At 38.3% G+C, this 14,715-nt stretch overlaps 1 protein-coding gene across 3 annotated transcripts in view; it reads left to right on the top strand.

The window, feature by feature from the left end:
• Positions 1 to 14,715, top strand: part of KIF16B (kinesin family member 16B) — a 325,669-nt gene that overhangs the window by 276,499 nt on the left and 34,455 nt on the right. For all 3 annotated transcript variants that reach the window (XM_011962694.1, XM_011962686.1, XM_011962678.1), the window contains one exon: positions 4,215 to 4,298. In XM_011962694.1, coding sequence (XP_011818084.1) covers positions 4,215 to 4,298 — 84 coding nt within the window. The remainder of the gene's footprint in view (positions 1 to 4,214; positions 4,299 to 14,715) is intronic.

Here is a 14,715-nt window from a genome sequence, read left to right as displayed (position 1 = left end):
GCTATATTATTATTTTAGGAATGAAGCAGTAATTCCTGCCCCTGCTCTCCGCCTTCTTCATCCCAGTCATTCAGCAGGTCAACATGAGAGTCCTCATTTTTCAGAGACTCCTTTATTTGAGCTGAGGAAGCCAATTCAAGTAAAGATGATGCTCTTTTTTTCTTTTAGGAGGATGGACTTAGGAATGTGACTGTATTATCTTCTATGTCAGCTATTGTTGTTCCCCAGATGGCCTCCTGTGCCACCTGCCCTGCTATCCCAATAGCTTTCACTATTTTAATGTAGTATGTTTTAAAATATAAGATACTTCTAGTTTTTGTTTTACTTTTGAGTGCCTTAAGAAAAATATTCTTTTGAAATGGATTGGCTTAGGTATAGCTGATCAGCGACCATCAAATGAGATACTTTTACTACTTGGCAGATAGCACAGCTGATGGAAAATGAAGTGACCCTAGCAGTCACTTAAGTGTCTAAGTTTTATGCAGGATTTAGCTAGATGAAATTGCTGATATTCAACATTTTTTAACTTACAGAACTGGCAATTTCATCTTGTCCAACCTGAGCTTATAGATAGCAAGGCCTAAGTGGCACTGTTAGGATTCTCTAAAGAGGAGACATGGAAGTGGTTTCCACTGTATCAGAGGAAAGGGACTCACTCATGTTGCAGTTGAAGCTGTTTCTGATGTAAACATCATTATTTTAATGGGGGCATGTTTTTCCTATATTTTACATTATGGCCTTGGCTTTCTTCTTTGGCTTGTTCATGTCCCAGCTCCACCTATAGGACGTGGGCCCATTAGCTCACATTTCTATCAAGAGCCTCGTTGGAACTTCTGCAACTGTCCTTTTCTCCATCCTACCCATACTTTATTATAAAGATAGCTACCAGTGTTCTTAGTTTTTACTTGGAGAGGGTTAAGATGATAGTTGCTAACCAACTTTGTATGTCCTGGAATGGACGACTTCTGGGGAGCTCCAGCCCTATCCTGCTTCCTGCTATTCTCCACTGCTGTGCTGACCCTGGACTGGGGTACAGGTCCTCAGCAGGGTCCCATTGACAACTCTTGTTGGAACTGTTGATGACTGCCTTGGAGTGATATATTCATGTTTCTGGTTACATACACTTAGGAGGAATCACTGTCTTTCATCTTTACCCTAGATCCCCAAAGACTTTGCGACAGTGTCTTTCATGCATTGCAGACACCCCTTATAGCTTTATCCCGAGAGGCCTGGAGTCGGTCCTGACTTTGCCCCCATGACTCTGAGCTTTTCCAAGTCACTTAACTCTGGGCCTGGGTGTCTTAAACTCTAAAGTCAGACAGTTGATTGTCATGGTCCTGTGATTATAGGCCTGAAAGTCACTTAGAATTGGCCTTTTCCTCCTAAAATCTGAACGAGAGTGTTGTACATAATTTACACATAGTTATTTCACAGGCTGAATATTAATAGCACCGAATGCTTGCCTCCATCTGGGTCTGGAGAGCGAACGCCACTATTGACTAGGAGGAGAAGTGAATGCTTGCTCCCTCCCCACTTCCACTGCCTAAAGTCCTTTTATTGCACGATTTCTGATTGATCATGTGAGTGTGACTATAAATTTCCCCTGACAGAAACCACATCACCTCATCAGCCACATAAAGAAAACGACAAAACAACCAACTGTGAAAGCATGCTTGCCAAGCTTTCAGTACCACAGCATCGAGGGAAGCGGGAGGTACATTTGTACTGGAGGAGATGGAGGCTGGAGGGAGCCGGAAGATGAACTCTGCTATACCTGTCTTCTCTGAGCTGCAACATGGGGGGAGTGTGTTTGTGCCAGTGAGGCCAGGTTCCGGAAAACCCTTTGCTCCTTGAAGCCACGTCACCACGGCTTCCCAGTGGATGCAGAGAGGCCGCACGGGAATGTGGGCGTGCCACTTGCTCAGTAATTACCAGATCTCTAACAGCTAATAATATAGCTAAAATCCATTCACTAAATCTTCATGGAACCCTTTTAAAGTTTGGTTTCATTTTCTATGGTTTTATTTCAGCAGAGAATGCTCGGGCTCAGAGAAACGTAGCTAGTAAGCTGGTTAGTGGTCAAGCCAAGATTCAGACGGGGTCTGTCTTGCCTCAGTGTCCATGGTCTTTCACTTTACCTTCAACTGATTTTAAAGTTGGATGTCAACCAACTAAACATTGGTGAGAAACAGAGATGGGGAAACCCATCCCTTGGTGTTACCTTCAACCCATTCCAAGGTTTCTCTGCTTTGGTAGAAAGAACACTAGGGGGAATGAAACAAACATCTGCCCAACTTCAGTCAACTTTTAAGACAGGCTATAAAGTCATCAAAGACAACTTTTAAGAGAGTGAAAAGGCAGGTTATTCTTACTTAAGGAAAAGGCACACAACGAATTTAAAAATGGACAAAAGAGTTGAACAGACACTTCCTAAAAATGACTCACCAGACGTCAATGAGCAGGTAAAGAGATGTTTGACAACATCAGTCAGCAGAGAAATGCAAATGTGAACCACAATAGACATGACCCACCAGCACTGCTAAGAAGGACAACCGTAGTACCAAGTGCTGGTGAAGATCTGGAGCAACCACATCTCTCAGTCACTTCTGATAGGAGTGTCAGTTACTAAAACTGTTTTGGAAACCATTTGTTAGTTTCAAATACAGCTGAACATACACACACACTATATAACCCAACATTTCCAACACTTAAGAGTATGACCATCAGAAATATGTACATATGTTTCTCAGAAGATTTATAGGAAAGTGATCATAGCAGCATAGTTTCTAGTAGCCAAAAACTGGAAGCTAACAAGCCCAACAGCAAGATAATGAACAAATATATTATGGAATATTCACATAGTGGAATACCGTACCACAATAAAAATGAGCAAACTGTTGCTACACAGAACAGCATGGTTGGATCTCACAAACATGATGCTGAACAAAAGCAGGTAGACACAAAAGAGTTCATACTGTATGACATCTTTGACATAAAGTTCAAAAGTAGGAAAAACACAAACAATGCTATTGTCATAGTGTCAGGCCTGCATTAACTTTTGTAGGGGTGAGAGAAAGTGCCTAGAAGGGGGCAAGTGCAGTTCTTGGGTTGCTGGCAGTGCTCTGTTTCTTGATCCGAGTGCTGGTTACACAGCATGTTCAGATTTTGAAAACACATCCAGTTCTTCCCTTGTGATATGTGCACTTTTCTGTATGTATATTATACTTTAATACTATGTTTTAAAAATATTATATATACAGATGCTAGTCTTTAATTTTTGACTCCCACTGTGGCAATATAAATTTAAATCAACTTAGTGATTTGCATAGGCACAAAATTGGAATTTTGTGACATATTGTGCCCTACATTATGGAAGAAATGCTCATTTTTTTCTTGGTAATGCTTCATTGGCTTCAATTTGTCTGGTCCCGACAAATTGAGAAAGGAAGGAAATAGTGAATTCTGCAACTGCAGCAATTATTGCTCCTTAGCATTTATTCAGCCAAGGCAACACTGGCTAGTCAGATTCTCGCCAGATTATATAATTCTCTCTTGCCTGGGAATCTGTAGTAAAACTTATTGTTGATAATTTTTGTACATTCAAGAAGGAAAGCATAAGAGAAATACTATGAAATGCTAAGATCAGGCTAAAACGAAATCTGAACCTTCACTTTTAGGAAGCAAGGTGAAAAGATGCAGAGAAGTCCTTTTTTCACATGGGCAATCTTCATTCACAGTGGTAACTGAAAAGACAGTACTGAATGTTTAGAGAACCTTAGCAATAGTCTGAAAATGATTTTACAGAATGTTCAGGTAGTGTATAGGTTGAATTTTCAAATTATTATTTCAACACAAAACTAATTGAATTCTAGTTAAAAAAGGGGACTGAAAGAAGAACAAACATGTTTTAAAAAACAAAAAGTGTAAAACACCACCTGGTACAGAGTCTGATAATGTTGAGAATCAGTTTCATTCTTCCGTGGAGTTCCCATTGTCCTGTCTTCTCATTTGACCACTGGGGAATCTGAGCCAAGGTTGCTTTATCTGTTTGAAGGTCACACAGTTGGTGATAAAGCAAAGCAGAACCCACTATCTTTAAACTTTCAGCCTCTTTATTTTCACCCCATGGAAGAGATTTCAAATAATAGATTAATAATAGCCCAACAATTAATAGGTGTGGTGTTAATGCATGTCTTTTAAAATGTCTTTTTCAGCTTGCTGCCCTTGAATTTCCTCCAAAGAAACTATTTGGAAATAAGGATGAACGTGTGATTGCTGAGAGACGAAGTCACTTAGAGGTAACAGAATTAAGCTGTTTTTCCTCTATGTATGTAGAAAATGTGCCATCTGACCGTTAAGAATTGTTTCTGTTAAGTACTATTACATTTCTTCACAAGTGTGAAGGTGCTACCTCATTAACACAGGAGATGGCAGCAGTAGATTATGAAGATATGATATCAGCTTGTTTAAAATATAAGTCCTTATCTTCCTCTGGTCTAGCGGAACATTTTTCTTATTTTTAAGAAGATACATTTATTCTAAGGGTTAGGAAACAGGATGTGAGTGAGAACTAAATATTCACCATAGACAGATGGTATGTGATACAGGATGAGAGTACAAAGCTTGCTGCAAAATCTTGGAATTAATTAACTGAAGATTTATAGTATTACATCATTGTTGCTTTTTCAAGAGAGTTGGAAGCAAAAAGACACATACCTATTTTAGTCAGGGGTAGGTTTCATTCGACTTATTTTAACTTAATATTCCAAGCCAACTACATGTAGAACTCTGGTTTAACACAACTGTTGTTTTTCGGACTGCCTCACTGCCAGTGCACATTGTTGACTGCTTTATCTAGTTTGTGTTTCTTTTTCCGGATATAGTTGCTTATTTGGTTGGAGATGCTAATGAGGCTGAATCTTTTCACCAAGCCAGGGACCAGTTGTTTTCTTTAAGAATGGTGAAAGCATGATCATGGCTGGTCCTTACTTATTGGTCACTGTCTTGCCATTGTGAACCATTGAGGCAGACAAGGGGCAGAAGTACAGATAGCTAATGACAACCTAGTATTAGCAAGCTTTCAGGGAGACCCAGAGTTCCCCTTGCTACTTCAATTTGTTTTTGTTTTTGTTTTTGTTTTGTTTGAGACGGAGTCTTGCTCTGTTGCCCAGGCTGGAGTTCAATGGCATGATCTCGGCTCACTGCAACCTCCACCTCCCAGGTTCAAGCAATTCTCCTGCCTCAGCCTCCTGAGTAGCTGCACCACCACGCCCATGCGCCACCACGCCCAGCTAATTTTTGTATTTTTAGCAGAGAGGGTGTTTCACCACGTTGACCAGGCTGGTCTCAAACTCTTGACCTCAAGCCATCCTCCTGCCTCAGCCTCTCAACGTGCTGGGATCACAGGCATGAGCCACCACGCCCGGCCCTTTGCTACTTCTTTAAGAGTAATAATAGTAAGACCTGTTGGAAATAAAGTCAAATAAGGAAAGTCCTGAGAGAGCCCTTTCTGGATTGTGAAGTGCTACATAGAAAGTAGGTATTCTCATTCCTGGTGACAGCCAGTTAAAATTGGCTGCCCATGGCATGCACTTCATGCCACTGAACAAGGATTAGGGAAATTTCTAGAGGCTGGAGGTTCCCATGAGAGCAGAAGGAGAGAAGTGGGAGCAAAGGAGAAATGGAAGACTGGGAGGTTGTTGTCCATGAGGAGCATTTTAGAGTTTTGAGATCTTGAATATAGAACCACTCTGATAAAAGAGGAGTTTCAGGATGCAGCCATGTGTAGAGGCATTTGAGTTAGACTATACAGTTACGCATCTGAAGAAGTAATTCAACCTAGAATGGCATGATCCTGATACCCAACTGAAGAATTTGACTTCAAGGAAAAGATGATTGCAGTGAGTCTGCTTGATCAAGTTTTCTCAAAGCTTTGATTGTATCTTACAAAAAAATTAAAAAATAACAGTAGAACTGGGGATTATTTTCTTTACCTAACTCCTCCCTGCCTTCATTAACTAGATCTGCCTTTATTGGAAACATGGAAAATGATGGTTTATAAACTTGTTTTTATATGTCAACAGAAAATAGATTGTTGTCCTCCCTGGCTACTCAGGGCTGTGGTTAAACTCACATGGTGCACAGCTGTGCCATGGCTGATTGGGCATTTTGTGCGCCGTGCATTTGTGAGCACAGCACTGGGTACCTTTGGTTTTCCATTCCAACTTCCTGAGTTTGAGCAAAGTTCAGGGCACTCTTTCATTGTTAATGCTGTCAGGTGGAACCTGTGTTTGTCCTTTTGACATCTGATACTTCATCACTTAACCCTTCTAAACCATCAGCTGTTGATGAGCAGAGTTTTATGTTAATGTCTCTGCCTAGGCAAGGAACCCTTCCTTCCCTTGGCTGTGACTGTTACTTATCTGTGGCATTATCTTTTGGAGAACAGCTTCCACACCTTATGGAAATAAGCACTTACTTTTGAAATTTAATGCATTTCACCTAATGTTGACTGTTAAATCTTAAAATATTATCTTCTTTTCAAGGAGCAAGTATAAGTAACCTTCACTTTAATAGAAAGTTAATCTGAGATTCTTGAGTTAATTCCCTGCAACTATTTTCATATGAAAATCAACTTAGTTATTTTCCCTGAACTTCCCATTTAATTCAACAAACATTTATTTAATTCCTTACTACATGCTGGAGACAGTGGTAGGTGTTACATATAATACAAAGACAAATGAGATATTTCCTTTCCTCTAAGTGCATGTGTTTAAATTCCTATATGAAACTTTACCTAGTGGTATGTTATAAATACATAAACACACATGGATTCAAGTAAGACACATCTGCACTAGCTAATAAATGTGATGTCTGCTTAAAAGAAATTATCTGACCGATTATTAATATCCAGAAATGCAACTTTCTGAACCTCACCGTGATATAGCTGTATAAAGTAGTGTTTTAAGTAGGCATTCAATTGTGTTTTAATCTTCCTTCTATTAAGATATTTCTAAGATTTGGACCTCGTGTTTGAGTTTATTAGCAAAAGTAAAAAGTGTTTTCATGTTAAAAACATAAACACCGTTTTAGCACTCTCAAGTTATAAAAGTTAAGTCTGTTAAAATATTTATTTTTAGAAATAATGGATAGGAACAGAAATTTCTTACTGTTGTCAGATGTTTTGGAGATTAATTTTTTTACCTTGGAGCAAGGAGTATTGGTTGTGTGTCTGGCGGTGGGTGGTGATAGTGTAGGGGCTGGAAATTGTAACATTTAACATATTGCACCGCATATAGGCAGAAGTAAAAATGTGATGATGGTAAGTTAGTAGGTAGAGGAGTATAAATTGAGTCATAAGTACTAATCTCATTGCCAACCTTCTATCTTCTCCACTGATACCTAGCCAATTTTGGTTTGTAGCTGGAGCCAGTTTTTTCAGAATCTAGCTAATGATTGCTTTACATCTCATGCTTAAATGCTCCCAGCACTTTTGTTCAAAAAGAACTCTAGAATCTTAGAAGATTTCTAACATGGATAGATTGCCCTACGCTGCCATCCTGGCCCAGCTCAACCAGTTCAGTGTAACTGTGCATGTTGTGGGCAGTCAGAGGCGTGTGCTAACAACATTCCTCGTATGTGACATGCTTCCCAGGCTCCAGACATTCCTTTCGGTAGCCCTGACAACTGCCTGGGAGACATATGTTGGCAGATACAGCAGTGGAGGTAACAGGAAAAGAATGTACCTAGTCTCTGATGTGTTAGTTTGAGCAAAAGGTGCTTCTTAATGTATTTTCAGTGAGATAGCGTAACTTAGGTTGAGCCATTAGAAACTGCCATTGTGTTGTAGACCAGAAATGGTGGAGTATCAGCAATTTCATATGCTTCACATAGTGCCGGCTTTCCCACATTTGCCTGCTGTTTATTAAGGCCAAGCATGAGTGGAAAGTGCTTATGATATCCTGTCATATGTTCATCACAACCAGCTTGTGAGGTGAGTTCTACCATTATCTTCATCTTACAGGGGAAGACCTATGTCTTGGGGAGGAGAAAGAGGGTCACTAAAGGTAGTAAGTGGCAAAGCCACAGTTCATAATCAGTTGTCTTTTAGAACAAACCCCTTCTTTTAATCAACTAACTCTTAAGTTTGGAATGGAGTTGGTTCTTCCTGTAAAGAAATGCCTTTGCTGTTGAAAAAAGTCACCTTCCAGTATTATCACTACAGTGTTAACTAAGATCCACTGTCTAATTATTTATTCTTAAATGCCATTCCAGTTATTCAGCAATTATTGAGCACCTACTGTGGGCCAAGCAGTGTTCTAGAACTGAGGAAACTAGTTAATAACACAGACCCCTTTCCTCATCTCTTAAGTAACCATGGCAGTAAGGATGGCTTTTATTTATAATCCTATTTTCTTTGTTCAAGGAAAGATGTTTATTGTGATTGCTGATTTCAAATATTCACTTTGTGAGTAATAAAAGGTTCTGAATCTCAGTTGCTTACAGCTTTGTTTATTTATGAGATGTCACATTGTTCTTGTGAGGATTTAAGAGTATGTCAAATTCACCAAAGTATAAAAAAGGACATTTTATGTGAATTACTGAAGAATATAAGCTTAGAATATCTTTAAAGACATTTGTATGGCTTTAAATATTGTGCATATTATATAAAATATATATATAAATAAATATACACATAGCCATAGTATATAAATATGTATATCCAAATGGATATCAAATTGAGTTCTAATAAATGTGGTATGTAGTATTTCTTAACCATGGGCCTGAAACATCTCAAGCTGAACCATATGTTTCTAGAATATTCTATTTCTCAAACTGCCAGTGATGAAGGACCAGTTATTTAATTCCATCACTTATCAGTACTTGTGCACAATGAATGACAATTAATTATAAGAAAACAATAAATAAAAAGGACATACAAAATAGAAGTACAGTTCTTTTCTTTAATATATATAGATTCAACAGACATAAAATTAGTTAAATTGAAGTAAAAGTGTCTGAAACATGGGTCACACTTTGAATAGCACTGCTTTGGAACATTCATGAAACCTCACCTCTACTTCTCTAAGACTCCTGTCACTTTTTACATGTATCAAAAGCTATGTTTATGTCTCACATCTTCCCTGCTGTGCTCTTCAGTACTTGAAGTCAGCAGAATTGATGTCTAATTCAATTCCTAATCTCCCATTATACTTCACACATGCTTCACCTTCACTGAATTATCAGAAAATCTTTCCAAATTAGCCCCAAGTTAATGAGTTTTCTGTTTTATTTTTGTTCATTGATGAAAGGTGCATTTTGGGTTTCTAATTTCAGAGAACATTATCTACTTGGAAATAGTTCTGCTAATCATTTTAATAATCTATCATTTCAAAGAGTAACTATAATTAATGAAAAAAATGAAATCCTCTAAGACCACAAGACTTTCCAGAATAATACAGTCACCTTTGGAAGTAAGAAGCTGAGACATCCTAGGAAATTTTCTTCAAAACTGCCTAGAAAACTGGTGCAGCCAGCAACTGAAATCTACCTCTTCTGTCCCCATTTTCATCTCTTTAGCTTGAGCATTAAGATAGATCAAAAGAAATATGATAGCTAGGAGTGTGGACCTTAGAGCAGATCATCTTAGTTTTGAGTACTGATTCTGCTCCTTTGGAATTATTTAATGTCACTGTTTCAGTTTCCTTCTCTGAACAATGAGGATAATAATAACACTGTCGGCCGGGCGCGGTGGCTCAAGCCTGTAATCCCAGCACTTTGGGAGGCCGAGGCGTGCGGATCACGAGGTCAGGAGATCGAGACCATCCTGGCTAACACTGTGAAACCCCGTCTCTACTAAAAAATACAAAAAAAACTAGCCGGGCGAGGTGGCGGGCGCCTGTAGTCCCAGCTACTCGGGAGGCTGAGGCAGGAGAATGGCGTAAACCCGGGAGGCGGAGCTTGCAGTGAGCTGAGATCTGGCCACTGCACTCCAGCCCGGGCGACAGAGCGAGACCCCGTCTCAAAAAAAAAACAAAAAAAAAAAAAAAAAAAACACTGTCCTAGAGCTGTCCTGAGAATTAAATGTGATTGCATATGTAACACAGAATCTGGTACAAAGAAAAACACTCAAAAATGTTAGTTGATCCCATGATGATAGTGATGATTGTGGTGGTGGTGATAGTGATAATGATGACAAGGAAAATGATGGAGCCTTATGGTACATTTCAGAGCTGTTTTAAGAGCCAAGGGAAGGCAAAAGAGCACCACTCCCCAGCAATCATGAAATGTAACAATAGTAGTATCTCAGTTTATTACATTTACTTGCAAAATCAATAGAGACACTAAAATCGTGTCACTATTCTTATTCATGATGATTCCTGGAAGATACCGGAACTCTGGCTGTAATACCAGCCTGTCTTTCAACCTGTAAGATTGTAATCTGAAAAATAGAAATGACTTTCTGAAAGATTTAATCATGGTGGAGCTGTTGTCCAAAATGATAAAGATTAGAGGCATAGGATTATTATGAAAGGAGCATAGTTCCTCCAGATTGACACAGTGGTTATTTACAGCTGCTTAGTTCTCTTGGCATGTCTACCAGGTCATTGACTGCAAGACTGCCCACTATGAAGTCCCCAGCTGACTTGGTGTATGCCCTGGACTTCTGCCTGTGAAAGAAATAGACAAGTATCAATCAGTTTCAGCCAAAAAATCCCAGGAATACATCTATTTTTAAAGCAATGTTAGATTTATTGATTTACCACAACAAGGAAAAACCATGTGAACCGCAGGAACCATGCAAGCTTTTCAGTAAGAAGGTATTAAAAGGAAGTTATTAAGAATTTGGATTTGTAATAGATAATTTGGGGAAGAATGCAGGAAAACAGGGCTTTGTTCTGGATTGGATGCTGGGGGCAATTCTCTGATTGAGTGTATTAATAATTCTTATCTAGAAAGAAAGAAGAACAGAGTGAGGTTTAAAACATGATTGAGGCTGGGTGCGGTTGCTCACGCCTGTAATCCCAGCACTTTGGGAGGCCGAGGCGTGCGGATCACAAGGTCAGGAGATCGAGACCATCCTGGCTAACACGGTGAAACCCTATCTCTACTAAAAATACAAAAAAATTAGCTGAATGTGGTGGCTGGTGCCTGTAGTCCCAGCTGCTCGGGAGGCTGAGGCAGGAGAATGGCATGAACCCGGGAGGCGGAACCTGCAGTGAGCCAAGATCGCGCCACTGCACTCCAGCCTGGGTGACAGAGCAAGACTCTGTCTCAATTAAAAAAAAAAATATATGATTGATAAGCCAAGTTATGGAATCAACCCAAGCATCCATTAGTGGGTGAATGGATAAAGAAAATATGGTATATATACACAATGGAATGTTATTCAGCCTTAAAAAGAATTTGCAGCAATATGAATGGAACTGGAAGTCATTATGTTAAGTTGTTAAGTGCAATAAGCCAGGAACAGAAAGACAAATACTGCATGTTCTCAATCATATGTGGGAGCAAAAAAAGTAGATCTCATGGGGATAGAGAATAGAATGGTGGTTACCAGAGGCTGAGAAGGGGATGAAGGTGGGTGAAGAGAAATTGGTTAATGGGCACAAAAATACAATTAGAAGGAATGAGTTCTAGTATTTGATAATACAGTGTGGCTATTATAGTTAATTATAACTTGTTGTGTATTTCAAAATAGCTAGAAGATATGAATTGTAATGTTCTTAACACAAAGTAAAGAAAAATGAGGTGATGGATATTCCAGTTACCCTGAAATTACACATTTTATACAGATATCAACATCTCATACAGCCCAAAAATATGTGCAACTATAGCATATCAATAAAAAGTATGAATGATAGAAAGCACTGTATTAGCCCAGAAAAGGAAATATTTTATTATATTTGATCACAGTGTTCATGTTTTTGTCTTTGATCTGACACTATTATGGAGTGGTCTTTTTTTGTATTTTTATTTTTTGGGCTTGATCCTTCATGGTCACAGAGTAGCCTTGTCTGGCGCTGCTACTCTTTGAAATTGTTTGTGGTCCACGGGAGAACACTACAGCTTGGCTGTGAGAATGCCAGGCCAGTTCCTAACTGCTTTTCTTTTATTTTTCTCTCAGTAAAGGGATGCCCAGAGTTTATAGGCATTGTCCTGTCTAATGGGAGACGTAAAGTAAATGAAGAACTGTTTCCAAAATAAAGTCTCCATAGTTCAAATGACTTATCTGCCAAATACAGGTATTAGTAATGGCTGTCAGTACTGATACATCACCACCACCACCACTCCACGGCCAGGAGTCACCTTTCTGGCTTATGGTGCCTGCAACACACAGCCTAGTTTTTCCTGACTAAAAACACTTTCTCATTCTACTTTAGTTTTATTTTACTCTCAAACCTTGAATTTTCAATAATAGAATTATTTGGTTTACACATTTTATAGATTGAGCCTTTTTGGTTTCAAAGTAAATATCAAGAAGTAAAAATCCTAGGATTTCTGAGTTTCCTCAGTCATTTACCTATTGGAAAGATATTAGGCAGTTCTACATTTAATGTTCTTTTCATCTATTCTCTGCTGATCTTACAGCACATATAATAATAGAACCATTATCAAACATGGAGATTAAATAAATACCTCATAGGAAGAACCGTTTTCTTCCTCATTGAGGTTTTTATTTTTTCTTCTGGTTATCTAGTTATTTACATTAGCAGGAGCTGTTTTCTGTTATTAGTCCATTACCACTATCATCAGTAGCAAAGCATTTTTGAAAGGTGTTATGTTTAGTGGCTGTTGGAGTATTCAAGGAAATTGAATTGGAGTGTGGAGGCTTTTCCATGTTGGTGGGCTCTTGGAGTCAGAGAAGCTGAAGATGCTGCAATCCTGAAGCTAATTGCCTGTCAAATCGTTTTATACAACAGAAATCCTATGTATATGTGTTAGTGCTTTATTAATGCAACAATGAGCGAGAGTCTCCAATTGGAGGGTAAGTGGGAAAAATCTCACTTTGGTTTTCATGAGCAGTCATTGATGTAAGAGGAAAGCAAAATTAAGACAACTCTTTTCAAGAATAATAACAACTTCTAAACTCAGATGGAAGTCTAGGGGAGAAAAGGGAGGACTCACTACACTGCCATCAAACAGTTGTACTCTGCCATTTGTCTCCTTCTTATTCCCCAAATGACATTCAGTATTGAGATGATGGCTAACCACTCAGGGAGTCAAAACACACTATAAGCAGAAAGTTGTTCTCCATCTTTGGGCTTCCAATTTAAACTCTAAGCTGGAAATCAGGATCTTCATTTCTTTATTGATCGTGTTTTAAGTCGGCCAAAACATCTCAGGGCTTGGAATACTTCCCTCAGCTCAGATGTATTCTCCTCAGAGAGGCCTGCCCTACCCACTGAGTAGAAGCAGTCCTGGCCCTAATGCCATCCACCGGATTCCCCCTGTTATTTCTTGGTCACAGCATTTAGCAGTTGTTGGAAAGTATTTTGCTGGTTGATTGGTTGGTTTTGTTACAGAGTATTTTATGTTTTATGAGAAGCTAGGTTTGTGAAGACAGGGATTCCAGATGCTTCATTCACCTAGAATAATATATGCCCCTTAATAGGTCCTCGGTAAATATTTGTTCAGTGTCCAGTTAAAGCTGTGTTGAACAGCAAATAGCAGATATTTGTTCTGACAAAGAAAAAATACAAAAAAAAAATTTCAAAATGAGAGCATATTTGTAAACATGGGTTTGAGAGATTGCTGTACCAAATTGCAAAATGCCACTGGGCAAGTTATTTAACCCCTCTGAGCATCATTATTCTCAGTGCAAAACAAGGATAAGAAAAACTAATTTTCAGGATTGTTGAGGGGATCAAATGAGAATGGCATGTAAAAAGTACCTAATAGGAAACATAGTCTGTAATAGGTCCTCAGTTGATACACAATAAAGTTAAATACACTATAGAACCATTAGATCTGGTTGTGAATTATTGCTCTGCTACTTAATGACTGAGTAATCTTGAACAAGTTACTTCTCTGTGAATCAGTTTTATTACTCATAAAATGGAAATAATATTACCCATCTTATACAGTTGTGATGGTTAATGAAATAATTCATATAAAATATTTGGATAGGTTCCTGATACATAGCAAACACTAGAAATTATTATTGATTTTTTAAGCTATTGCTACTTTGCAGTTGTCTTGTAGTGACTTACAGTATAATTTTACAAGCAAACATTTAAAATCTTAGCTTATGCAATAAGACAAGAAAAAATATATACTGATGGAAAGCAATACATAAAACTGTGTTATTCACAGATGACATGATTGTTTATATAGATAATTTGAAATAACTAACAAAGAAAAAAAGTCCTGGAATTGATACATGATTATAGCAAGATTGTAGAATACAAGGTTAATATGTAAACGTCAACAGCTATTCTATATACCAGCAACAAACAAATGGAATTGGAAATTAGTAACACAATACCATTTACTTTAGCATCCCCCAAAACTAAATACTTGTGTATAAATCTAACAAAATATGTGTAAGCTCTATATGAATAAAACTGCAAAATTCTGATGAAAGAAATCAAAGACAAACTAATGAAGAGGTATTCCATGTTCATGGGTAGGAAGACTCAACGCTGTTAAAATGTCAGTTCTTTGCAAGTTGGTCTATAGATTCAACTCACTACCAATCAAATTCGAAAGACT

This window comes from Colobus angolensis, unplaced genomic scaffold, assembly GCF_000951035.1.
Source record: "Colobus angolensis palliatus isolate OR3802 unplaced genomic scaffold, Cang.pa_1.0 Scaffold117, whole genome shotgun sequence".
Classification (NCBI taxonomy): domain Eukaryota; kingdom Metazoa; phylum Chordata; class Mammalia; order Primates; family Cercopithecidae; genus Colobus; species Colobus angolensis.
Note: the sequence above shows the minus strand (reverse complement) of the source record. Positions and strands in the feature narration are given on the sequence as shown.